This window comes from Lepus europaeus, chromosome 11, assembly GCF_033115175.1.
Source record: "Lepus europaeus isolate LE1 chromosome 11, mLepTim1.pri, whole genome shotgun sequence".
Classification (NCBI taxonomy): Eukaryota; Metazoa; Chordata; class Mammalia; order Lagomorpha; family Leporidae; genus Lepus; species Lepus europaeus.
The window spans coordinates 110987476-111015324 of NC_084837.1; the positions used below are offsets into that span (position 1 = coordinate 110987476).

General features: G+C 43.2%; 1 protein-coding gene across 12 annotated transcripts in view; it reads left to right on the top strand.

Moving 5' to 3' along the window:
* The window catches only part of UBE2Q2 (ubiquitin conjugating enzyme E2 Q2), a 68945-nt gene that overhangs the window by 35487 nt on the left and 5609 nt on the right, over positions 1-27849 (top strand). For 8 of the 12 annotated variants that reach the window (XM_062206387.1, XM_062206382.1, XM_062206384.1 and 5 more), the window contains 7 exons: positions 1097-1237; positions 2681-2765; positions 6724-6784; positions 7496-7586; positions 15147-15205; positions 21545-21593; positions 22308-22403. In XM_062206387.1, coding sequence (XP_062062371.1) covers positions 1097-1237; positions 2681-2765; positions 6724-6784; positions 7496-7586; positions 15147-15205; positions 21545-21593; positions 22308-22403 — 582 coding nt within the window. Of the gene's footprint in view, positions 1-1096; positions 1238-2680; positions 2766-6723; positions 6785-7495; positions 7587-15146; positions 15206-21544; positions 21594-22307; positions 22404-26597; positions 26628-27849 lie in introns of those variants that run through there. The other 4 variants (XR_009867330.1, XR_009867329.1, XM_062206386.1 and 1 more) reach the window with 3 other exon arrangements.

A 27849-nucleotide genomic window follows, 5' to 3' on the forward strand; every position in this document is an offset into this window, starting at 1 on the left:
ATGTTGATCTAAGGATATTATTCAGATTCTTTTTAGAACTTTTCTGATTATAAAATTCAGTAGGTGCTTCCTACAGAAAACTTGGAAAATAGGAGAAGGCAATACATGTCTCTAGAAATAGCAACATTTACATTCCAGTATAAGTCCTTGTCTTTGTTTTCTGGTGCTTGTTTTGGCATAATTTACATTTTACTCTGTATTTTGTTTTTCATTTTAATGCAGAAGTAATAATTATGCTACATTGGCATTTTAATGCCCTCTTAAGTATTACATGAATGAGTTTAAAGTCTTGCTATTTTGCATATGTAGATTTTATATTTGTTTTTTGTGCTAGCTATAAGTGAAAGTGGCATTGTTGTACCTAAATTTGTGTATGCATTTTAGGCTACTTTTTTTTTTTTTTTAAAGATTTTATTTATTTATTTGAAAGGTAGAGTTACAGACAGTGAGAGGGAGAGACAGAGAGAAAAGTCTTCCTTTCATTGGTTCACTCCCCAAATGGCCGCAACAGCTGGAGTTGAGCTGATCTGAAGCCAGGAGCCTGGAGCTTCTTCCAGGTCTCCCATGCGGGTGCAGGGCCCAAGCACCTGGGCCATCCTCCACTGCTCTCCTGGGCCACAGCAGAGAGCTGGACTGGAAGAGGAGCAACCAGGACTACAACCAGTGCCCATATGCGATGCTGGTGCCGCGGCGGAGGATTAATTTATTGTCCCAGGGTGCCGGCCCCTAGGCTACTTTCTTACAATAGAATTCTAGAAGATCCAGTTCCTGGAATAGCATGTGAGTAGTTAAGGTTCTTTTTACTTTCTGCAGAATTGTTTCAAAAGTTTCTCTAATGAGGACATTTAAAAGATGGAGATTTGGTAATAGTGGTGACATGGTAAAGCTATAGAATATGCTTTACTGAGAGTCTAGTTTTTAAACAGAATACAAGGTATAAAAAGAGGGAACTTTGTGAACTGAATGGGGGACTGTCTCCCTGCCCCACTGAGTATATATTCTCTGCCTTTCCTCACCCCTGCTTAGCTGAGGATAATTTAATTATTCTGCTGAAGGAAAATAGTTTGAACAGGCTAATATTTTCTTCTCTTTGTAGGATATAGAAGACTTAGATCACTATGAGATGAAGGAAGAAGAGCCTATTAATGGCAGAAAGTCAGAGGATGAAGGAATTGAAAAGGAAAACTTGGCCATATTAGAGAAGATTAGGAAGAGTCAAAGGCAAGACCATTTAAATGTGAGTGTGAGTGCCCAGGACCTGGACTCTGTCTCCTGTGAAGTCCTTAGGATTTGGCCAGCATTGCACTCTAATGTTCCAGTCTAACCACTTCCCAAGGGTCTCATCTGCAAACACCATAGCTAGATTAAGTTGCTGTCATCTCAGTGCCATGAACGTAAGACACTGGGGATCATGAGTTTGCAGGGACAAATCATAAACAACAGCCTACAGCCAGGAAACTAAGCCACACCTATATCTTGATTATTTTTTTAAAAGGTGGCACTTTCTGTGTGCTACCGATTTGAACACTTTGACACTAAATGCTACATACTTCGTACTTCATATGCTTTCTCAATCCTCATAGCCAATGTGTAGAATTATATTCATATTTTAAAGATGTGAAAACCAGGGTTTAAACCAGTTTAAAGTCACATTGTAGGAAGTAGTGTCCTAATAAACTTGATCTTCTTTTTCCATTCAAAGTGTGGTGCAACCTTTAAATCTTTTGATTTTACATGATATTTAAAAGGTAAGGTATTGGCACTTTTTTCATCTTTGGAGAAGTTCCAACACTGGAAAGGGTGAAGCTTGTTGCATGCAGAAAAACGTAATTTCTCAGTTTCTTAATATGTAAGCAGGACCTTCACATCTTCACTGTAACTTTTTTTTTTTTTTTTTTTGACAGGCAGAGTGGACAGTGAGAGAGAGAGACAGAGAGAAAGGTCTTCCTTTGCCGTTGGTTCACCCTCCAATGGCCGCCGCGGCCGGTGCGCCACGGCCGGTGAACCACACTGATCCGAAGCCAGGAGCCAGGTGCTTGTCCTGGTCTCCCATGGGGTGCAGGGCCCAAGCACTTGGGCCATCCTCCACTGCCCTCCTGGGCCACAGCAGAGAGCTGGCCTGGAAGAGGGGCAACCAGGACAGAATCTGGCACCCCGACCGGGACTAGAACCCGCTGTGCTGTCGCCACAGGTGGAGGATTAGCCTGTTGAGCCACGGCGCAGGCCACTGTAACATTTTTGCTTATAGTCTGATTAACGAAACTCTTAGTAATAATGTGTCATGGTGAGGGTCTTAAAGTATTTTCAAACACTGATGAAATTTAGATTCAGAATTCCACACCATTGGAGGGTCTGTGCTGCTCTGGACATGTTAACTAGACTTTTTTTTCTCATGATAAACATCAAATGAGCCAGACTTGAAATTTCATAATCCTTCATTTAATCCAACTTCAGTGGTATGAACATTTTTATAATCTCGTTGTAAACTTTTTTAAAAATTTAAGTTACACAAGTTTCATGTATTTCACATATATATATATATAGAACATTTAGGAACATAGTGATACTTCCCACCCACCCTTTTTCTTCTTCCCTCTCCTATTCCCACTCTTAGTTTTCATTGTAAACTTTTATAACAGAAATAGACCATGCCAGTTAAACAGTAAGTTTTGTGTTTCAGGGTGCGGTGTCTGGGTCAGTGCAAGCTTCAGACAGACTCATGAAAGAGCTCAGGGACATTTACAGATCACAGAGTTACAAGACAGGTAAGACCCTCTGCTTCTCTGCTGTTGCCGTTGTTCTTTTCTTCTACTTCTTCTTCTTCTTTTTTTTTTTTTTCTTAAGACTGACTTATTTACTTGAGAGGCAGAGTTAGAGAGAGAGAGAGAGGGAGAGACAGAAAGGTCTTCCGTATGCTGGCTCACTCCCCAAATGGCCACAACAGCCAGAGCTGGGCCTATCTGAGACCAGGAGCTTCTTCCGAGTCTCCCATGTGGATGCAAGGGCCCAAGTACTTGGGCCATCCTCCATTGCTTTCCCAGGCCATAGCAGGGAGCTAGATTGTTAGTAGAGCAGCCAGGACTCAAACTGGCGCCCATATGGGATGCTGGCACTGTAGCCGGATGCTTGACCCACAGTGCCACAGCGTGGGTCCCTGCTGTTGTTGTTTTCTATTTTCAGATAATTGGCATTTCTTAGAATTTAACTGGTGAGAAATGGAAATATTCATTAACTTTATGTAAGGGACATAAAACTCCAATTTATTCAAGTTCCAGAAAGATGTAGGAGGTAAAAGATGAGTTTACTTATTTTTTTTTAATTAAAACAATTGTGTTTATAGATACATAATTTTTTAAAAAGATTTATTTATCTATTTGAAAGTCTGAGTTGCACAGAAAGAGAGGGAGAGATGGAAAGATCTTCCATCTGCTGGTTCACTCCCCAGATGGCCACGACTGAGCCAGGCCAAAGCCAAGAGCTTCATCTCGGTCTCCCATGCGGGTACTAGGGTTGAAACACCTGGACCATGTTCTGCTGCCTTTCCCAGGCCGTTAGCAGGGATCTGGATTGGAAGTGGAACAACTGGAACACGAACTGGCACCAGTATGGGATGCTGGCATCCCAGGAGGTGGCTTTACCTGCTGTGCCACAATGCCATCCCTGATATATCATAATTTTGTCTTCTTTCTGTTAGAATTCTTAGGCGATTTTTTTAAAAAAAGACTTTTTTAAAGGCAGAATGACAGTGAGACAGAATGAGAGATCTTCCATCTGCTGGTTCACTTTCCAAATGGCTATGACAGCTGGGACTGGGGCCTGGCTGAAGTCAGGGACTAGGAACTCCATCCTGATCTCTTACATGGGTGGCAGGGGCCCCGATACTTTTTTGGTGCCTTCTTAGGCACATTGGTAGGAAGCTGGATTGGAGATGGAGTAGCTAGGGCTTGAGCCAACACTCTGATAAGAGGATGCCGGCATCATGAATGGCAGCTGAAGCCTGCTGCGCTACAATACCAGCCCCTCTTAAGTGATTTTTGATCTTTTGTCAAAAAGCGTAAGTTTTATATCTTTGTAGAGTAAATAAGATTAATATATTTTGGGGCCGGTGCCATGGCACACTGGGTTAATCCTCCGCCTGCGGTGCCAGCATCCCGTATGGGCGCCGGTTCTAGTCACGGCTGCTCCTCTTCCAGTCAAGCTCTCTGCTGTAGCCCGGGAGGGCAGTGGAGGATAGCCCAAGTGCTTTGGCCCCTGCACCCGCATGGGAGGCCAGGAAGAAGCATCTGGCTCCTGGCTTTAGATTGGCGTAGCTCCGGCCGTAGTAGCCATTTAGGGGGTGATCCAACAGAAGGAAGACCTTTCTCTCTGTCTCTCTCTCACTGTAACTCTACCTGTCAAATAAATAAAATCTTTAAAAAAAATAAAAAAAGATGAATATATTTTATTACATAAACAAAGGACTATTGCCAAGTTAAACTTTAGATTTTTTTTTTTTTTTTTTTTGACAGGCAGAGTGGACAGTGAGAGAGAGACAGAGAGAAAGGTCTTCCTTTTGCTGTTGGTTCACCCTCCAATGGCCGCCGCGGTAGCGCGCTGCGGCCAGCGCACCGCGCTGATCCGATGGCAGGAGCCAGGTGCTTCTCCTGGTCTCCCATGGGGTGCAGGGCCCAAGCACTTGGGCCATCCTCCTCTGCACTCCCTGGCCACAGCAGAGAGCTGGCCTGGAAGAGGGGCAACCGGGACAGGATCGGTGCCCCGACCGGGACTAGAACCCGGTGTGCCGGCGCCGCAAGGCGGAGGATTAGCCTAGTGAGCTGCGGCGCCGGCAGCCAAGTGAAACTTTAGACTATTTTCTTCCCCTTCCAACCTCCTTTTTTGGAAACATTATCCTAAACTTTTATTGTTGTAATAGTTACAGTAATTCCATTTCATAGGTTTATAGGTATTCTTTCTTCCAAGTAAGACCTTTGGATATTGTGGAATCTCTACCTAGAAGTAAATTCTGTGATATTAGTAAGAGATTCTAACAGTATTAAGGCAAAGAATTGTTTGAAAGGCAGAGTTACAGTAGGAAAGAGGGAGAAACAGACAAAGAGGACTTCTATCTGCTGATTCACTCCCCAAATGGTCACAATGGCCAGGACTGGGCCAGGCCAAAGCCAGGAGCCTGTAACTCCATCTGGGTCTCCCATGTGAATGGCAGGGTCAAGTACTTAGGGCATCTTCTGTTGGTGCATTAACAGGGAGCTGGCATGGAAGTAGAGCAGCTGGGACTTGAACTGGCACTCATGGATTGCTGGCCTCTCAGGTAGTGGCTTAACCTGCTACTCCACAACACTGTCCCAAAGAACCAACTTTTAATTTGGAAAGACAGTGGTGGGGCTGGCATTGTGGTGCAGTGGGTTAAGTTGCTGCTTATGGTGCCTGTATCCCATGTCGAAATGCCAGTTGGAGTCCCAGCTACGTTGATACAGCTTCTAGCTAATGAATCCTTGGGTCCCTGTCAACCCACGTGGGAGACTTGGATGGAGTTCCTGGTTCCTGGCTTCCGGGCCCAGCACTAGCTGTTGCAAGCATTTGGGGGGTGTACCAGTGGATGGAAGATCTCACACACACACACACACACACACACTCTCTCTCTCTCTGCCTCCCTCCCTCCCTCCCTCCCTCCCTCCCTCCCTTCCCTCCTTCTCTTTCTGTCGCTCTGCCTTTTAAAAAGATATAGTTAGCATAATGATCCATTCTAGAATTCTCAGAATGATCAAATCAAAATCAATTAGAATGTGCTTTTAAAAAAAAATCCCTTGCTTTATAGATAAGATAAAGCAAACTTCTGTTTTAAATTATGAGAGGTTTGTGTCCTAATAGTTTTTCTTGTGAGAAGTCTAAAGTTTATTTGTAGAAACCTGTTTAAAGCACAGTTAAATATTTGAATGCCAGTTTTATCTTTAAATGTTAAGTAACCACTTCTTTGTTTCTGTTTTTGTGATAACAAGTTACTCAGATATTGGGTGGAATTGGTTAAATTACAATATAGCTATAAAATAAATTACTACAATTATTGTAAAAGTTGATAATAGTTTTATGTATACTAACTTGGGGGAAAAATACCCCCAGAAAGTTGAAGAAAGATAGGGCTGGTGTAGTGGGGTACTGGGTTGAGCCACTGCTTGTGACGCTGGCATCCCATACCGGAGTGCACGTTTGACTTCTAGCCGCTCTGCTTCCAGTTGAGCTTCCTGCTGATCTGCGTAGAAGTGCTTGGGTCGCTGCTCCCAATGGGGGAGATCCAGATGGAATTCCTGGCCCAGTCCTCGCTTTGGACCCATTTGGGGAGCAACTCAGCAGTTATAAAATTTCTTAGCCCCTGCTTTTGCCTTTCAAATAAATAAACAAAAGATGATAAAAATATATGTGGAATTCCCTTTTTATAGAGATGAATATATGTGCCAAGAAGAAATAGCTTAAGTATGTATGATTTTACATAATACATTTTTTTCTCTCAATGTTAAGCAGTTTCTCAGTTTATTAATGAATCAATGGCCTAATTATCTGTTAAATTCTCAGCTGCAGTCGATAAAATACTTACAATATAGTGTATTTGTTCCATGGCTTAATAGCAAGATTTCTAGCTTTCGTTGGCTGTTTAATGTATACATTTATACCAGAATAATAGTTATGTGATTGAAAGAAGAATAACGAACGTGCCCCCTCTCTCTGCAGGGATTTATTCAGTGGAACTGATAAATGACAGTTTATATGACTGGCACGTTAAACTGCAGAAGTAAGTGTCTTGTTTTATGCTAATCCACTCTGCTGTGGTGGTTGTCACAGTGGAGTTTGGTCCCTTCTTATTTGATGGCTTTGTACTATGGCATTTACTTAGAACTTCAGAACTTGTTTCCATGGAACTTGTTCTTAAATTATTAAAATCAACTGTTTCTGAGGCTTAATACACGAAGTGTGAAATACAGAGAGGACCAGCTGTGGGAAAAAGTATTGGTGAGACAATGGAAACTTAGAAACAAGGGTGACTATAATGACTTGATGAGACTGACAGTGATACCATTAATTTTGAAATAAAGGATTTGAGTGGGACCTGTAAATACAGAAGAACAATTGTAGGCAAATTTAGATTTTGTTAGTGATTTGACTTTTTGTGGTCTCTGCTTGAACTTCTTGGCTAATATAATTTTTTAGGACATGCTAAAATTTGAGTTATTGAGAAAATTATGTACATGTGACTGTTTTCCTTTAGAATGGCTTTGAATCCCTTTATTAGAATGGATCCAGATTACTGTGAACTCTTTTTGGGTATTTATTCCCAAAGTGCTGGAGGCCTTCATGACCTATTTTCCTGGAGCTATAGAAAAACTTGAGCCTTTTTCTGGAACTACCCTAGGGGCTCTGTGTTAGTTATTGGACAGGTTCGTTCTTGAGTTTAGTAACATTCTTTTAACTTTTTCTTTGAACTGTTTTTTGTTGTAATTCTTAGGGTTGACCCTGATAGTCCTTTGCACAGTGATCTTCAGATCTTAAAAGAAAAAGAAGGCATAGAATATATTTTGCTTAACTTCTCTTTTAAGGTAAGAAAATAGTAACGGGACTGCAGATGCCTCTGATGTAAGTACATTTGTTACAGGTGCTTTAGAGAACAATGTGGCAGTGTTTGGTAAAGAGGAGTTACTTAGACTTTATGGACATAGGCGTATACTCTGCACAAGGTGAATACTTGGGCACACCAGGGGACAGATGCAGAGTATTGAGAGTAGCATGGTTTATAATAGCTTAACACAAAATAATCCAAATGTCCGTTCCAATAAAATGTACAGTTGTGTTCATAAAATGTAATATTCATATAGCTGTGTGCAACAAGATGAATGCATCTTTTTTTTTGACAGAGTTAGACAGTGAGAGAGAGACAGAAAGGTCTTCCCTCTGTTGGTTCACCCCCCAAATGGCCACTATGGCCAGAGCTGCACTGATCCGGAGCCAGCCGCTTCCTCCTGGTCTCCCATGTGGGTGCAGGGCCCAAGGACCTAGGCCATCCTCCACTGCACTCCCAGGCCACAACAGAGAGCTGGCCTGGAAGAGGGGCAACCGGGACAGAACCGGCACCCCAACCGGGACTAGAACCCGGGGTGCCGGCGCCGCAGGTGGAGGATTAGCCTAGTGAGCTGCGGTGCCGGCCATGATGAATGCATCTTAAACAGTGTTGAGAACAGAAATTGTTTTGTAAGATGCCATTTATATAGAGGTCTGAAATAGGCAAAACTAATATTGTTATGGCCGGCGCCACGGCTCAATAGGCTAATCCTCCACCCTTGTGGCGCTGGTACACCGGGTTCTAGTCCTGGTCAGAGCACTGGATTCTGTCCTGGTTGCCCCTCTTCCAGGCCAGCTCTCTGCTGTGGCCCAGGAGTGCAGTGGAGGATGGCCCAAGTCCTTGGGCCCTGCACCCACATGGGAGACCAGGAGAAGCACCTGGCTCCTGCCTTGGGATCAGCGCGGTGCGCTGGCCGCAGCGCGCCGACCGCAGTGGCCATTGGAGGGTGAACCAATGGCAAAGGAAGACCTTTCTCTCTGTCTCTCTCTCTCACTGTCCACTCTGCCTGTCAAAAAAACACAAACAAACAAACAAATATTGTTAGAGTGTATATTCTCAGTGGAGGCAGCATCACCCACAGTGGGGTGAAAGTTGGTTCTTGGACTGAAAAAATCTTAGATATTATAATGATCTGCAGCCCTCTAAGGGGTTCCAGAGGCAGGTGTTGGGCAGTTAAAATTCTGCTTATGGGGCCGGCACTGTGGTGTAATGGATAAAGCTGCCACCTGCCGCGCTGACATCCCATATGGGCACTGGTTCAAGTTCCGGCTGCTCCACTTCCGATCCAGCTCTCTGTTATGGCCTGGGAAAGCAGTGGAAGATGCCTCAAGTCCTTGGGCCCCTGCACTTGCATGGGAGACCCGGAGGAAGCTTCTGGCTCCTGGCTTTGGATCAGCACAGCTCCTGCCTTTGCGGCCAATTGGAGAGTTAACCAGTGGATGGAAGACATCTCTCTCTCTCTGCCTCTTTTTCTCTGTGTAACTTTGACTTTCAAATAAATAAATAAATCTTAAAAAAAAAAAAAAATGCTGCTTTAGGACACTTGTATCCCATATCAGAGTGCCTGGTCTGAAACCTGGCTGTTCCATTTTCCTACAAATGTGCACCCAGGGAAGACACCAGATTATGGTCAAGTATTTGGGTTCCTCCCACCCACATGGAAGACCAGGGTTGAGTTCTAGGCTTTTGGCTTCATCCTGGACCAGCCCTGGATACTGTGGGCATTTGGGGAGTTGAGCCAGTAAATGAAGATCTCTCTCTGTCTCTCTGCATTTCAAATAAGAAAATTATAATAAATCTTAAAAAATAGACTGCAGAACATAGTGTATCTGCGGTGTGAAGATTGCATGGGGAGATAGAAGGTGGTGGAATTAAGAAATTTCCTTTCTACCTCTGCTTTTTTGTAAATCTGCCTTTCAAATGCATAAATTTAAAAGAAAAAAAGAAAAGAATTTCTACAGAGGCTTTTTGGGCAGGGGCAGAAATGAGAAGAAAGCTGAGAAACCTGGATTTATGAATTCATCTTAGGCAATAGAAGACATTATTGCCATAGGGTAGGAAAAAAGAGTCCATCTGGGTGGGCGTTGGAAACTGAAAGAGATCCCTGGGGGTCTTTCTGGCTACTGGCTGTAGTCTGATTCTTGTCCAGAATTGGTTACCTGCTTTGCAGTAACTTCTACCTCTTAATTTTATGTACTTTTCTGGTTTTTATATTTAATAAAGTTTCTTCTAAAATGTTAAAAAATAAAGATTAAAAATCAGTGGAGGCTGGTGCTGTGGTATAATGGGTAAAGCTGCTGCCTGCAGAGCCAGCATCCCATATGGGCACCCGTTAGAGGCCTATGCTTCTGATCCAGCTCTCTGCTGTGGCCTGGGAAAGCAGAAGAGGCCCAAGTCCTTGGGCCCCTGCACCACCGTGGGAGACCTGGAAGAAGCTCCTGACTCCTGGCGTTGGATTAGTTCAGCTCTGGCTGTTGTGGCCATCTGGGAAGTGGACCAGGGAATAGAAGACCACACCTTTCTCCCTCTCCCTCTGCCTGTGCCTGTGCCTCTGACTCTCTGTAACTCTGCCTTTCAAATAAATTTTTAAAAAAATCAATGTAATCTGGATAAAATTTTGATTTTGATTTAATACAGAATCTGTATAAAATATAATGGTTTAAAATCTTTAAAATATTGAATGTTTTGTTAAAAAAAAAACTAGAAAATGTTCCTAAGGGGTTAGATTTTAATTATATGGAGCTTCTTTTGACATGTTCCTTTACATTGAGAAGAAAAATGTATGCAATCATTATCTTGCAGATTTTCTTTTTCCATTTGAACTAAGTAGACTTTGTTGCTTTGAACTAAGTAGACTTTGTTGCGTTCACTGCTGTGGAGGGCTTGAGGATATGAAGACATCTGAAGTCTGATTTCAGGGTGGTGGATGGCACAGTGGTTAAGGTGCCACTTGGGACACCTGCATTGCATTTGAGTGCCTGATTCAAGCCCGGCTCTGCTGCTGACCCGGCTGCCTTCCTGCCTACGCCCTTGGAAGGCAGCAGATGATGGCTCAAGTACTTGGGTCCCTGCCACTCATGTCGAAGACCTGGACAGAGTTCTGGACTCCTGGCTTGGCCTGGCTGAATCTTGGCTATTGCCTGGATTAGTGTTTCTGGACCATGGCTCCCAACAGTAGAAGGAAAGACCTTTTCTAGGGTTGGAGTATTTCTTAAGAGGCCTGGAGGAAATAGGATTGTCCTGAGCTAACTGACCCTGACCTTAAGCTGAATAGCCAAGATGTCAGCATTGGGATTCACAAATTATGGAGGACAGCAGGTGTGGCTCAGGTTCTACAGGATGGAGCAAGAACAGTGTATGTGGCCGCAGTGTCCACAGTGACAACTGGAAGGTCGTGAAGAACAACGGAACTGAGGTGTAGTGCAGGCTGGGAAGGGGCAAAAGGAACGGGCGTGGCAGCTTGGTAAATCTGCTGTGCTGTGCTGTGCTGTGCTCTGAAGTTGTTTTTGGACTATTCAGGCCCCATCTGAGTTACTGAGTGGAATTTTGAGGTGGTGCTTTAAGATAGGTTAATTTAGACAAATTGTTTTTTGCAGTGCTGGGGAACATCTGGCCTGTGGGCCGTAAAAGGCCCACAGATCATTTGGTCTGGCCCTGCCAAGGCAACCAAGTCCAGGCTTGAAATTCAGTGAGTCTCCAGCAGGCTAATTGTTAAGTTGATGATTTTGCATGGTCCCATGAATGATGTTATAAAGCATGCAAATCCCCTATCCTGGTTTAGAGAATAGTAACCAGGATTAGGAAGATATTCCATTCTGTGTCCTAAGGTTCAACTGAATTTGGAGAAGAGAACGTAGGGGATGAAGATCACTGTTGTCAGTCATGTGGGGCTGTATGTCGAATCATTAGTTTGAATTGTTTTTAAAGAAAGCAAGGACTAAAAATGGAATAAGCCAAATCATAAAGAGGCAGTTTTCAGCTCAGTATAAGAAAGCGATTTGTAACTATGTAGAACCATCCGATGATGTAGTCTTTCAAAAACAGAACATTCTTCATTGAGAATGGCTTAGAAGACCCACATGTTACATTGGGAATCAGATAACTTTGTGAGATCCTTGTATGAGAGTCTCAGTTTCTGAGTTAACAAACTAACTGATATAACTCTAACTTTGATGTCAGCAGTCATTTTCAACCTTACTATTTTATTTCTGTAAAACCCTCATGACTGAGGGTGATCAGTGGATGGACTTTAACAAGTAGACTCCCAGAATTTCACGCAGCGGAAGAACTGTTCTTAAAATGAACTACGTAAAATGAAGGGAGTTTGCACGTGATCAGTTAAGAGGTTTCGTAGTGACTCCTTGGAGATGACATGTTTAAAGACCCAAGTAATAGATTCTGTGAGGTTGAACTTCACCAAGGTTTGCATCTGTGCTTTTCATTAGGTCTGTTAAATTTTGGATCAAATGTTGAGTTACTTATGCAAACATAGATTGTAACTGTCATTAAATTGGTGTCTTGTGTTGCTGGATTTCTTCTTCTTCTTTTTTTTTTTTTTTTCTTTTGACAGGCAGAGTTAGACAGTGAGAGAGACAGAGAAAGGTCTTCCTTCCATTGGTTCACCCTGCAAACGGCTGCTGTGGCCGGCGCACTGCGCCAATCCAAAGCCAGGAGCCAGGTGCTTCCTCCTGGTCTCCCATGCTGGTGCAGGGCCCAAGCACTTGGGCCATCCTCCACTGCCTTCCTGGGCCACAGCAGAGAGCTGGACTGTAAGAGGAGCAACCGGGACAGAATCCGGTGCCCCCAACCGGGACTAGAACCCGGGGTGCTGGTGCCGCAGGCAGAGGATTAGCCTAGTGAGCCGTGGCGGATTTCTTACTTTTCTAATGTGTAGTAGAAATCTAAGATCATCTATTTTTGCCATCAAAAGTATGCTTTATCTTCTTTGATATGATTAGGTTTTCATGATTTTTTTATGTTCCTCAGAATGTTATTGAGGGCAGGTAGAGAGGGAGATAAAGTAAGTTACTGAAATTATACTGCTTATTCTCCCTTTAAAACTGTATTTTTGGCCGGCGCCGTGGCTTAACAGGCTAATCCTCCGCCTTGCGGTGCCGGCACACCGGGTTCTAGTCCCGGTTGGGGCTCCGGGTTCTATCCCAGTTGCCCCTCTTCCAGGCCAGCTCTCTGCTATGGCCCGGGAAGGCAGTGGAGGATGGCCCGAGTCCTTGGGCTCTGCACCCGCATGGGAGACCAGGAGAAGTACCTGGCTCCTGGCTTCGGATCAGCGAGATGCGCTGGCTGCAGCGGCCATTGGAGGGTGAACCAACGGCGAAAAGGAAGACCTTTGTCTCTCTCTGTCTCTCTCTCACTATCCATTCTGCCTGTAAAAAAAAAAAAAAAACAAAAAAAAAACAAAAAAAAAACAAAAAACAACTATTTTTGTTTACTTGGAAATGGATTAAACAAATTTTGTTTAGATCTCTTACTCTCAGCTTTTTTTTTTTTTTAAACATTTTTGTGTGTGTGTGGTTTTAAACAGTAATTTATGGGGGCAAGCACTGTGGCATGGTAGGCTAAGCTTCTGCCTGTGACACTGGTATCCTACATGGGTGCCGGTTTATGTCCTGGCTATTCCTCTTTCAATCTAGCTACCTGCTAATGCACCTGGGAAAGCAGCAGAGAATAGCCCAAATGGCTTAGGAGTGGGCCAGCCCCAGCCATTGCAGCCATTTGAGGAGTGAACCAGCAGATGGAAGATCTCTCTCTCCTCCTCTCTCTTTCTGTAGCTCTGCCTCTCAAATAAATAAATAAATAAATAAATAAATAATTTTTAAAAAATGATTTATTTCAGCAGCTTCTTGCTGGGTCTCCCACAGGGGTGCAGGGGCCCAAGGACTTGAGCCATCCTTCGCTGCTTTCCCAGGTGCATTAGCAGGGAGCTGGATCGAAAGAGGAACAGCCAGGACATAAACTGGCACCCACATGGGATACCAGCACCACAGGTGGCAGCTTTAACTGCTGTGCCACAGTGTCGGCCTCAAATGTACCATCTTTTAAAAAAAAAAAAAATGTAAGAGACAGAGAGAGCACATGTGCACGAGCTAGCAAGCTCTAGTTCTCTCCACAAATGCCTGTAATGGCTGGGGCTGGGTCAGGCCAGAACTGGGAGCCAGGAACTCAGCGTGGGTTTGCCATGGAGGTGGCGGGGATCCAGCTACTTGAATGCTCACTTGCTGCCTCCCAGGGTGCACCCGCGCAGGAAGCTGGAATTGAGAGCAGAGCTCTGGGACTGCAGCTCAGGCACTGACTGGGGACGCTAGTGTCCCAGCTGGCGTCTCGACCACCAGAGCCAACCCAGCCCCAATTTGATCCTCTTGTGGGTGACTTCTGCTTGTCTTTGCTACGTGTTCCTTTTTCTTTTGGGTTAATGCTTTCCATTCCTGCGGTTTCCCACCTCTGTTATCTTGGTAGCTAAGTGTTCTCCCAGTCTTTCTACAGTTACAGTACATGTTCTTGCTTAACATGAATTTATCTTGTGTCTTATTTTCCTCATTTTCTACCTTTTTGTTTTTTCTAGCTTCATTCTGGATATTTCTTACCTTTTTTCCAGTTTATTAAGCTTTCTTTTAGGTTCGCATAGTGGTTAAACCCATCCATTAAAATTCATTTCAGTATTGTGTTTGTTTCTAAATCTCAGAACTTCCATATGGTTCATTTTTATAATTTTAAGTTAGATGTTCAGTCTTGTCCTTTCTTTCCTTATACTTAGAACTATTTTGAAGTGTCTGCTGACTCGATCGCGTGTGTGCCTGTCGTTTGCCCTCCTTCTGAGCGTGTCCGCTATAGGCCTCCTGTGGCTGGCTGATGTAGTGGTGGAACTTCTGCATGAAGTTCAAGCCTTGGATGGATTCTTCCCCACAGAGGCCCAGGGCTGCCTCTGCCAGTCAGGAGTTGTGGTTTGAAGCTGCACTTCATTCTCGGGGGGCAGATTTCAGCGTGTCCTTCGGGTCCCAACTTGCAGGGTGTAGACTGGTCAGTGCCTCCCCTGGGTGGCCGCTGAGCTCCAGTTGTTAATCTCTACCTGTGTCTGTGAGTTCAGCCCCTCTTGATAATCTCTTACCTTTCTCTTTGGGAAGACAAGCTAAGGGAAAGTAGGACTCTGCTCTCTGGGGTGCCCTCTTTTTTTTGTTTCCCTTCTCCTCCTTTTAGCCCTACAGTTCTTACATTGTCCATCTTTTCTAGAAGTGGGCCAGAAGATAGATGGAGATTGCCTAGTCTGTCATTGGAATGGTTCCTTTGGAGAGCTCTGTTGAAAGTGGAACCTGTACATGTATTTCATCAGTTTACCAAGACATTATTCTATATGGGCTTCTTATGACTTTATTTATACTTTCTTTGGCTTTACATTTTATTTTTGATACTAATTTTGTCATCCATCATCAATAATATGTACATGCATTATAGACTATAAAATCTTATAAATAGCACAGCGTTAAGGATGTTCTTAGACTAATAAACTTGCCTATTTGCTTTCTAGGACAACTTTCCGTTTGATCCTCCGTTTGTCCGAGTGGTGTTACCCGTTCTCTCAGGAGGGTAAGTTGACGTGGTTTTTTTTTTGGATAATGTGTCTCAGGATCATTTGGAGGTCTGGTTAAATCCTAGGAGGCCTAGGACATGAGGTTGTGCCCCGGGGTTCTGATCCAGTAGATCTGGGCTGGAGCATCTTCCCTTCTGGGGAGTTCCCACATGAAGGCACTGCTGCTGCCCTGGAGCCTATATTCAGAACTGTTGTGTAAACCATTATGTTGTTGATAGGTGGAGTTTATAATGCCTTCTTATAAGTATTTCACCATGAAAAGCCAAGTATTTTTCAGACATAAATTGCCATTAGAGGTTTGAGCGAGTCCCACATACCTGTGATGCTGATTCACTTCTAGGATAATCACAGGAGCTGTGATGGCCTGTGGCGCATCTGTTCACCAGTAGTAAGTACAGTTCAGGAGAATCAAATGACAATTGCCATGCAGTTTTTATTTTAAAGATTTATTTATTTTATTTGAAATTCAGAGTTACACAGAGAAGGAGAGGCAGAGAGAGGGAGAGAGAGGGGTCCTCCATCTGGTGGTTCACTCCCCAAATGACTGCAATGGCCAAAGCTGCACCAATTTGAAGCCAGGAGCCAGGAGCTTCTTCTGGGTCTCCCACGTGGGTGCAGGGGCCCAAGGACTCGGGCCATCTTCTACTGCTTTCCCAGGCCACAGCAGAGAGCTGGATCTGAAGTGGAGCAGCTGGGTCTCATACTGGCGCCCATACGGGATGCTGGCACTGTAGGTGGGGGCTTTACCTGCTACACCACAGCACCATTCCCTGCCATGCAATTTTTGTTAAAGCCTGAATTGCTGCTTTTTGGTTAAAAGTATTAATGCAGGGTGGGGGAAAAAAATCAAAATTTGTACCTAAGCTAGTTACAAAATGTTTCTTAGAGCCCTACGGTGTAGGAGTGGCTAAACCAATTTGAGAATTTTGAACACTTAACAAAGCCCACTTTGTGAGGTACTCCATATTGTGGTGATTAAAATCTAAAAATATTGGTTGAGATAGTAATATTTATGTTAAAATTAATGGGAAATGTGCTAAAATAAAGATTTGGGAGCTTTCTATGGAAGCGTCCTATTCCTATGCTTGTTGCAATTAGTTATCTTTTTGCCTTCATTCTTATGTGTGCTTTTTGGGATCAAACCCTGTTAAGAATTGTGTCTGTGTGTAGTCAGAATTTGTCACCAGTTGTGGTGTTGACTTAGTACATAGGTGATTGAGCATGATGTGTGCCTGCAAATTCAGTGGAAGAAATGGCTTTAAAAGTTGTAGTGTGGAACATAGATGTCCTGAGTCCACTCTGAGATCTGCCGCGACACAGAGTAACAGTGCCTGAGAGTTCACATACCTGCAGTCTGATTGTTTGCCAGATCTGCCAGAATGTCCTACGAGCACCAGGATGGTGTTCCGCAAAGATGACAGGGTTTTGAGAAATTGGGCTCATAATATTGTCTACCAGAGAGCCTCCTGGGGCCTTAATGTGTCCTCCCTAGAATGTTGGCCATCTTTCCCCACATTCATCTTAGTAAATGCTTTGTTTTTACTCTCTGGGAAGTGCTGCTGTCTTAGCAATCTAGAGGTTGGAGGTGGCGCCCATGTGTTTGTGGACAGAGCAAGAAAAGCAGAAGCAGTCCCTGAGTAGCTGGACCTCAAGGGTCTACAGGTCTCTGTGGCGGAAGCTGCTGCAAGCTGCTTACAAGCATCCGGTTAGGATGAGTGGAGGTCACAGTGCTTTATGGAACTGTGTAGTCTGTGTAGTTCTGTTTGCTCCCTCTTAAAGTTTCCCTAGACTGTTTTGGATCATGCAGTGAAAATGCCATAAAAAGTACTGTCCGGTCTTAAAGTCTCATGATCGGTTTTGGAGGTTGAATGTTAGGTAACTGGACCAAATATTTACATACACAAAATAAACCTAGGACTGAAAAATGGTAAATGTTTAACTTTTGTGGGTATTGCTCACAACACCAGCTTTTTTCTAGCCACCAACCTTAATGTTAATGTATACCTTTCTTTATGAAATGTTTACTGATTGGACTTAACTAAACTATTGTGCTTTAGTTTTATGTGCTTCTTCATAAAATTGTTTAATCAGCAGTATAATAACATGGAAGACTTTCTTAAATCCTACTCGAGAAAAAAATGATAAAGAAAAAGATTTGGAAAAATTCAGCATAAATACATAAAAGTTTTTTTATCAGAGTACTTTCAAATATTATAAAATTGTATGGGTTTTAAATATTTTATTGTGAGAAATTGCAGGTTTTAAGTTTATAATATTAAGTACCTTGCCACCTACTAGTGGGAATCAATACATGAAGTTACTGTTAATGTCATTTAGATTTCTAAAACCCATGACATGGTTTATCTTCATTGGGTTTATTTTCCTTTTGGCCACACTGGGGTTATTGTCCCTAATGCTCAGCTTTGACTTATCCAAAAAAACTTCTGACTCCTAATGAAGTGTCTTCATTATGCCCAAAGCCAGTTATATAAAAGATTGAAAATATTAAGTGCTCCGTCACTGTCAGTTGTGAGGTATGGGCAGGAAGGTAAAGGAGCAGCGAGTGGCTCTGACTCTGGAGGGCAGCACGAAGTAGGTGAGGTCTCAAGTCTCAGAATGTGCGTGGGAGTTGGTCAGCTGGTGGAGGCTGAAAGAAGGTTATCCACATAGGTGAAAGGCTGTGTAATCACTTATTTAGGGAAGAATGTGATGTGCTAGAGTATGCCAGACCGATCTGAGCTGTAATACAAGGGGTGGGGATAGGATTATACAGAACAGCGTAGGAAATAGCGCTGCCACCATTTCTTGTACCGCAGCTTGGTGACAGGGCCTGTGATTTTTTTTTTTTCTGGTAAGCAGATCATTACCTGTGGACACTGAATTCATCCTTTATAAAAAGCTGAATCAGAAACATGAATAGCAGTGAGGAAAATGTTTGAGGAAGATAAATCTGATGATAGAAGAGATTAGAAGCTATAGTCACAAAGCCTGGAAGGATGGGATACAAGTGGAGGGGCTAAGCTGCTTAGAGCCAAGTGCTGAGAACTTCAGTTAGTGATGGAAGTGCCAGGGGCATGGGACCTGGGAGCTTCAATGACTTGGTCCTCAGGGGAATTGTCGGCTACTTTGGGAAGAAATGAAAGTACTGATGAAACAGAGCTTGCAATCTTGGAATCGGGGTGAAGTTGGGTATTTTGTGATTCCAGATAGATGATGGATCAGTTTTTTTTTTTTTTTTCTTTTTAAGATTTACTTACTTATTTGAAAGAATGAGGGAGTTGGGGGAAAGAATGAGATGTTCATCTGCTCCAAATGTGTGCAGCACCCAGGGCTGGGCCAGGTTGAAGCCAAGAGCCTGGAACTCCATCCTGGTCTCCGGTCTGGGTGGCAGGAGCCCAAGGACTTGGGCCACCTTCCACTGCTTTCCCAGGCCATAGCAGAGAGCTGGATTGGAAGTGGAACAGCCAGGACTCCAACCGGCGCCCGTGTGGGATGCCAGCACTGTGTGCGGCAGCTTTACCCACTACGCCACAGCGCCGGCCCCTGTACAGCTATTTCTACTGCATGATTTCAGAAAATGTCCCCCTGTCATAGCCATTCACAGCTGCTCCCAAACCCTTCTCTGCCCTGCCACTTACTCTGGCATCCACTTATCTGCTTTCTGTCTACATTTGCCTATCCTGGGTATTTTGTATAAATAGAATGGTACAAAATGTGATCTTTTGTAACTGGTTTCTTTTCAATAATTCAAATGGGTGAAGAGTCTGAGCTTAGGGTACTGTTTGTTATGCACCTGAATTTTTTAAATTGAAAGTGTTACTGTGACTACTTATGTGACCTGTCACCCTTAGATGACCTTTATAGACTGTCATTTGTGACAGTTCTTTGTATTGTTTTTGAACTGTTTTGACTATTCAGCAGGAGTTCTTTGAGGCAGAGAATAGTAAGTTTGCTACACAGTGATAAAATGAGTGTAATTCAGTACAGAAATAGAACTGACCACTTCATTTAGGTGCAAGTGCTGCTCAGTGTATATATATTTTTTTCTAAGAAAATATTTATTTATTTATTTGAAAGAGTTACAGAGAGGCAGAGGCAGAGACAGAGAGGTCTTTCATCCGCTGGTTCACTCTCCAGATGGCAACAATGGCTGGAGCTAGGCCGATCCAAAGCCAGGAACTAGAAGCTTCTTCCTGTTCTCCCATGTGGGTGCAGGGGCCCAAGGACTTGGGCCATCTTCTACTGCTTTCCCAGGCCACAGCAGAGAGCTGGATCAGAAGTGGAGCAGCTGGGACTCAAACCGGCGCCCATATGGGATACCAGCACTGCAGGCGGTGGCTTTACCTGCTGTGGCACAATGCCGGCCTCTCAGAGTATATATGAAGGAAAGGATCCCTTACCTCACTCTGTGTAGGTTACTAGAACTACTTCTGTCTTGTGTTTAGATATCCAACATACGTTTTTGTGGCTGTTATGTGTATATACAAGCATATTTTGATTTGACCTGCAAATGGTGAAACTTAACTTTCTTCCTGCCTGAGGAGTCCCTCGTCCCTCCCCCTGCCCTCCCTGCAGTGAGAATTCTCAGTGGAAGGGTAGGGGTTGGTCACTGGTGTGCCTTGCATTCGCCCCTCCCTAAAGCAAATCTCTTCTTCCCTCCTCCCCTCCCTCCCTCCCTTCCCTTCAGATTTATTTGTTTATTTGAAAGTCAATATTAGAGAGAGAGCAAACTTCCATCCCATGGCTCATTCCCTAGATAGCTACAATGGCTAGGACTGGGCCAGGCTGGAGCCAAGAGCCAGGAGCTTCATCCAGGTCTCCACTTGGGAGGCAGGGGCTGCCTTCCACTGCTTTCCTAGAGGCTTTAGCAGGGAACTGGATCAGAAATGGAGCAATTGGGACTTGAACCAGAGCTCATATGGAATGCTGGCGTCACAGGCAGCAAGCAGCTTAATCCACCACGCCACAATGTTGGCCCCAAGCTTCTAATGGGAAGATCAAATGTGGTAATAAGTAGTTGACAGATGATTAGACTTTGAGCAGAATCTAAATGAGAGCAAGGGTCTTTTGTCAGTCACCAGTAGTCAATATATACAGGACACTCTTGTAGCCCAGGGGGGAGATTCAGAGAATTGAAGTTAAATTTCTTTGTTTTAGGCATGGAGGCAAATATACAGAGTTTTTGGTTATTAATTCTTGTGACTCTCCACCTGTTTAATTTTTGGAGTGTTTTTCTTTCCCTCCCATTACACTTCCACTTTGAAAAGAGCAGTTGGAGAGACATTTGCCTGAGTTCCCCAGGGTGGGGGAGCTGAAGAGCGCTTCTTTCTCACATCTCATTGTTAGTTTACTGTAACAATGATTAATGTTAATAGTGTGCAGTAGACATTTTTAGATACTTTGTTTCTTTACAAAGTGAGGCTTGGTCAACACGAGGATGCATCTGGTTAGCAAGAAAGGAAGATTGCCAGGCCAGAGTAGCCTTGGTCAACTATGGTGGAGAAAGAGCATCATTTGGAAGGAGGGCAGTGGCGGAATCCCAGGCAGGGCAGGGCGCCGGCCAAGCTCAGGCAGAGTGCAGAGCGGATTGCGTGGCCCCAGCAGTGCTCTGAGCCTCGGTGCTTTCAGGGTTACCGCGGTGTATCTTCTAACATCATCAGCCCTCTGATTTCTCTTTGTAAGCATGATGTCAGTGTGTTTTGAAATTTAAAATACCTTTAATGGAGGAGTGAAATTCTTTTGTTTGAGAAAGGACAAAAAGGTTGAGGAATCTTGATCCGAACAGTGATTTCCCAAAGGGACACCTGGGAAATCCTCAGAAGCTGCCTTGGTTCAGAGAACAGTCCTTGAGCTGTCTCGGAGAGGGCCCTGTGGCCTTCTGTTCTCACAGGAGAGCGGACACGAACAATTGAAGCCATACAGGATCACGCAGGTGTTCTTTATTGTGCATAGGCTAGGGGTGGTGCTGTTGTCAGGAAAACCTCCTGGCTGTGTGATGTGGTGGAGAAAGTCTCAGATGCGTGGAACACTTTGCTAACTAAGGAGACTGATTCTTTGGCTCTTGTTCTCTGGAATATTTGGGGCTAAGTAGTTTCTGACATTTTAAAACTCTGAAAGTATTGTTACTAAGAAGTTTTTTTAAACTGACTATAGAACATGATCATTAGAATTTAAAAATTACCCATAGATTTAACATCCCTAACAGCTGTTTTCATTTTTGCATATTACATCTAACCTTGTATGCATACTTTTCTTAGTAATGTTACTTTCAAAGTATATTGAGATGGAATGCTGAGATCCGGAGAGTTTTGTGTGATTCCTTTTTTCTTTTTAAGGTATGTGTTGGGTGGAGGAGCATTGTGTATGGAACTTCTCACAAAACAGGTGAACTTCTTATTTTTTTTCTTTCAATTTTATTTATTTATTTGAGAGACAGACACAGCCAAACAGAGCTCCTGTTCACTGGTTAACTCTCCAAATGCCTGCAGCAGCCAGGGTTGAGACTAAAGGTTGGGAGCCAGGAAACTCAATCCAGGTCTCCCAGGTAGATGGCAGGGACCCAACCACTTGAGCCATCACCTGCTGCCTTCTAGGGTCTGCACTGATAGGAAGCTGGCATTGGGAGCTGGGGCCAAGTATTAAGCTGTGTGCTCTGATGCGGGCATGCAGGCATCTGAACAGCTAGGCTTATGCCTGCCTCTGTTTTCTTATGGTACTCCACAGTCCATCTCACTAGGGTGTTTTCATTATGCAAATAAGATTTTAAGTAGCAAAGTTCTTATGCAGTCTTTTTTAGTAGCACTTTTAGTAAAGAAAAACTATTTAAGGTAAACCAGTAAAATGACATTGTGCTTGGAGCTGGATCCATATTAGTATAGGCATTGAGTGATATTTTTTAACGTTGTAATTTGCTCATGTTAAGTGCCTGGAATGTAGGCTTGCTTTGGTTTATTGTGAGATTCTGGGAGTGGTTCAACTTTACTTTTTTCCTTGATTACAGATTTCTTAACACTAATTTTCTGTTGTTGAATTGTTATATGCTATTTGGGCATCGGGGATATACGTGTGTTTTAGAGACATGTTTTCTTCTTCCTGTAGGGCTGGAGCAGTGCCTACTCGATAGAATCGGTCATCATGCAAATAAATGCCACCTTAGTCAAAGGCAAAGCCAGAGTGCAGTTTGGAGCAAATAAGGTACTTTTATTAAGATTTCACATAAGCTGTAAGTTAGGTTTCATGTTACCTTAGGGGGCTTCTTCCTGTCATGACGCACATCTTTTTGAGACAGTTTATTCCATTTTCATTTGTTGTCTTGTTAACAAAAGTGATCTATAGAAAACATGGAAGTGTAAGAAAATTAAAGATAACTGAATGATCAGTTAATTATTTAGTATTTGTTCTTTTTAGTCCTTGTTATATTTATGGTAAACATATCAAGTTTTAAATTTATTATTGGCATGTATATTGTAATAAGAAAATTTATATGTACTTGGAGGTTTCCCAAGAGTGAGACCATGTTATGATAGTTATTCCTAATTACCTTTTATGTGCTAGGCTGTAGTCTAAACCTTTTTTCTTGTTAACTCTTGGTCCTTCTGATAACCTCAAATGCAGATATTCTCTGTCTTTGTTCAGTAGGACACTGAAACGTGGAGGTCAGATATTTTGTCTTAAGGTCATGGGTGACAGAGCAAGGACCGGTGCCAGGCAGTCTAGCCTTGGTTCTGTTCTTAACCCCTTGAATTCTATAGTTTATTAATTTCCTATATTAAAAAATGTAGTATGTAGTTATCAATAAATACTTAAGTGGGCTAAGGTAATATTCTGGAGTTATTACATTTTGGAAAAATGTTTATGTTCATCTTGACTTATTGCTTTTTAAAATTTGAATGTTCCTAAAGTTCTTTGTGAATTTCGCATTACGTGTCTATTCGAGTAGTATTAACTCTTAAGTATTTATCACCATATGCACCCCAAATCATGAGTCCACTTAGAAGTTTAATTCACAATGTAGGGGAAAAAATTGAAGAAGTTGTTTTAAAAGTCTTTTATTTGGGATGGTACTCCTTTTTTGTTTTTAGCTGTTTTGTACAACTGGAATAAAATACCATTTGGCATAAAATCCAGAAGTTAATTATTGTACACTAGTGAGTTGCTTAACAACATTAGCTAGCATTTCTTTTTCTTTGTTTCTCTTTCATTCTTTCAAGATTTTTATTATTTATTTGAAAAGCAGAGTTGGAGAGAGAGAGAGAAAGGGGGGTGGGTCTTCCACTGCAGGTTCATCCCACAAATAGCTGCAAAGGCCCCAGACTAGGCTAGACCTGGCTGAAGCCAGGAGCTTCCTCCAGGTCTCTTAGTGGGTATGGAGGCCCAAGCACTTGAGCCAACTTGTGCTGCCTTTCCAGCCATACTAGCAGGGAGCTGAATCGGAAGTGGAGCAGCTGGAACCTGAACCGGCAGTATGGGATGCCAGCATTGCAGGCAGCAGCTTAACCTGCTATTCCACAATGCTGGCCCTGTAGCTAGCATTTTGTAACATATGTATTTCAGTATGTTAGTGCTTTAATGGTTTAAGTGTGGCACATATAATGTGTGCTAGAATATGGAATTTTTATTTTTTATATTTTTTTAAAGATTTATTTATTTGAAAGAGAGAGGAGAGGCAAAGAGAGAGAGGTCTTCCATCCGTTGGTTCACTCCTCAGTTGGCCGCACTGGCCAGAGGTGCATGGATCTGAAGCCAGGAGCCAGGAGCTTCCTCCAGGTCTTCCCATGCGGGTGCAGGGGCCCAAGCACTTGGGCCATCTGCTGCTGCTTTCCCAGGCCATAGCAGAGAGCTGGATCAGAAGTGGAGCAGCTGGGACCCAAACTGGTGCCCATATGGGATGTCGGCGCTGCAGGTGGCAGCTTTAGCCGCTAGGCCACAGCGGTTAGGCCGCAGCGTCGGCCCCCTTACTTTTTAGTGACAGAATTTACTTCCTATGGAAAGTTTCTGATTAAGATACAGAAAGCTAAAAATTTGTAATTTGTCAAAAGACTGTACACATGCTAGTGCACTTCAAATCTTAGATACTTCTTACTGGCATCTGTTTATTTCTGGAATTTGATGTTAAATTTTCATCATATTTAAAAAATTTTAGCATGTTTTTCTTCTCAAAAGAAAATGTAAAGTGTTTAGACTAGTGACCTTTTTAAGTAGTTGAACATTTTAACAAAAATTCACTGGAAACTTTTGGACATTTTATGTGTCTTCTTGATTGAAAATTATTATTAATACTTGAGTATCTTTTGTATGCCACAGTTCTCTTGGAAACAATCAGTGTCAATACAATTTCTTTATAACTTTATATTTTTCTGTGTAGTTTCCTTGGCAAGTAAAAATAACCATTTTACTTAAAATGCGCAGTCAAGCTACAAACACAATATTTGCATGTTAAGGACAGCCTTCCACAATCGTAGCAACAGGCATAGTTCTAATCTCATTGATATGGGAGCATCGTACCCTGTACCTCCAATAAGGTGACCACAGTGAGTTTGGAGCTATAATGAGAGTGTGTGCAGCCTGTCTGTCCTTGACAGAAATGTCAGTATGTGTGTTTAGAATGTGGTTTTTTTTTTTTTTTTGAGTATTGTTATGATGAAACTTCAGTCTTCTCTTTATAAAGAAATATTTGTCTGTCAAGAAAGTGGAAACTTTGTAGTAAGAGTTTCACCTTCCTGTATTCTAAACTCAGCAGAGAATAGTCTAAATGTTAACTTTAAAAATACCATCAAGAAAGTAACAGGCTAGATGGTGTTTAAAATGTGCTACTGTGGCCGGCACCACGGCTCACTAGGCTAATCCTCCGTCTGTGGTGTCGGCACCCCGGGTTCTAGTCCCGGTTAGGGCGCCGGGTTCTGTCCCAGTTGCCCCTCTTCCAGTCTAGCTCTCGGCTGTGGCCCGGGAAGGCAGTGGAGGATGGCCCAAGTGCTTGGGCCCTGTACCCTCATGGGAGACCAGGAGAAGCACCTGGCTCCTGGCTTCTGATCAGCGTGGTGCACCGGCCGCAGCGTGCCGCCAGAGCAGCCATTGGGGGGTGAACCAATGGCAAAGGAAGACCTTTCTCTCTCTCTCTCTCTCTCACTGTCTACTCTGCCTGTCAAAAAAAAAAAAAAGTGCTACTGTTTGTATGTGAGTGTTGTGTGAGTGTTAGAGGGAGACAGGCATTACTAGATACGCATGTAGAAGCACAGAATGTTCTGAGAAATATAAGAACGTGCCGATAGCTGTTGTTTGTGCTAAGCGCTTTTTAAAAATATTGGTGAGGGGCTGCCTTACGATGAGAGGGACACTTTACTCTAAATTGTTTAATGCTTTTGAATTTCTTTTTGCCATATAAGTATTAGTTTAAAAATACCTTAAATATTTAAAAAATACTATGAGCTATTGGTTTATAATAAATGAATGAATTTACCTCCTTGAAACTCTTTATACACTGATAGAAATATGTGTAAGTTTGGAAAACAAAACATTTTCCACCAGTAGACCTGCTGGAGATAGGGATCTAATTGATGGAGTAGGGGATGTTACAGTTCTATGTAAGCAGGAGTCACTGAATTGGAGTGGTAAGTATAGTCTCTGTGTTGAAAGAGTTGTGGATTGGCGCCTCCTCACTCGGGCACCATAAATGTTAGGAAAGAGGCGCAGAACAGAGAGGAGGCAGTGTACGAATTTACAGCCAGACCGAATTCATTCAGAGAAAATATATCCGTAGTGTGGGTGACCAACTGCCCCACTAGGGGCTGGGCCTTTTTATATTTTAGGAGGGCTAGGGGTGGGGGTACGGGGCAGCAGGCTGAGGGGAATTCCTGGAACTGGGGGGGCCTTGGGAACCTGGAAAAGAATGCAGGGTGGGGGATGAAGGCCACAGGGTGGGAGAGCCAACTGAGATTTGAGGGCAAGGAGTACATTCCAGTGTTTGTCTCTCCTTGGGCAATGAGCGAGAATGGCTGAGGCTTATGTCTTTGTTCCATCACTCACCATTAGCTCCCCTAGGCTGAGCCAGCAGTAGCGGAGAGCAAGCCCCAGGGCAGGATGTGGGCTGGGCTGGTCTAGAACCTGAGCCCTAGGCCACAGTAGTGAGAGTCTTCCAAAGATGCTTCCATTCACAGAGCTTGAGGAGGGGAGTGCTAGAGCACGTGGTCCTGGGGGCAGTTCCGCATCTCCTCCTGCCTGGAAGGGCACCTCCCTTTCCTGCTGCTCCCATTCACAGGAGAGAGGGGCCTTCCCCCCCCCCCCCCCCAAGTCAAGGAGGGGCCAGCTGCTACTTAGATGACCTAACCAGTCCAGTGTTTGGAGAACTTTACATAATGCGGAGATGTGATCCCATGTTGGTTACGCCCACAGCTGTCCTCACAGTAAGACACAGACACTCTGTGGAGGAAAGCAGCACTGATCTGAGCCCATGGGATTGTTGCGTCCACTCGGCAGCTAAAATGGAATATGACAAAGACCAGTGACCGTCACTCATGAATTTTATTGAAAATGAGAAGCAAATGCGAGGCAAGGCAACTGATCGGGACCGATGTTCCTTACCAGACTGCGGCCCCAACAGCAGGTTACACAGCTTTTTATAGTATTCTGTCCACTAGGGCTCACAATTTTGAACCGGGCCCTTGGTATGCAGTGAACAATAAAAAGAAAACCAGAATCTGACTATAAGATAACAGTTAACAACAACGAACCCAATAACAGATCCAAGCTAAGGTTGTAAGGTAACAGTGAAGGACACATGTCTGTCAGACTAGTTCTGGGAATTTGGGCCCCATAGTTTCACAAGATAAACGCTTAGCCATTAGCAAGCAAAGCTAATATGTACAGAAGCAAGAGATCTGCAATTAGCTTTTAGCCACACTCACTCCATTTTGATTCTGATTCTACAAGATTCCCAAAGATTAAAATCAAGCAAATATGCATTTATAGTCAAAAGTCAGAACACAGAAGTAGGCAAGCCTACACAGATGAGAATTGGCAGAAATAGTAATAGGTATATGTATTCCAGAGACGACAGATTGTAGAATGATCAGATACAGAACAGAAATTTCACTTGTTAGAATTGTGAGAAAATAAGTGTATGTGAAATTTTAATGTAAACAAAAAAGGAATCAAAAATTGAGCAAGTAGTGGACCAATAGGAATGAGGAGGAAGCTCTGAAAAAATGAAATAAAACAGCGATAATTGTCAAAATGAGAAACTCAATAAATGGATTCACACCAGAAGAATTAATTGGTGAGACGGTATCTCCAAAGAGCTAAGGCAGCATGCTGCAGAGAAGCACGGAGATATGTGATACGGCCAGAGACAAGACAGAGATCAGAGTGAGGCATGTATTATGGCTTAGTGGAATCGTGGGAGATGTTAAAATTATATTGAAAGTAGAGAAATGCAAGCTAGAAAGTAAGGAGATAGAAGCATGTCCATATGAGTCAATCGCAACAAATACAGAAAGACTAAGTTAGCAGTTGGGCGGAGTTAACAAAACAAAATCCATCTATTAGAGTGTATTTAAAGCATGTAGGTACAAGAAGATTTAAGTTTTTTTTTTTTTTTTTAACAAAGAAGAGTGATAATATGTCAGCATACAGCAAGCAAAAACAA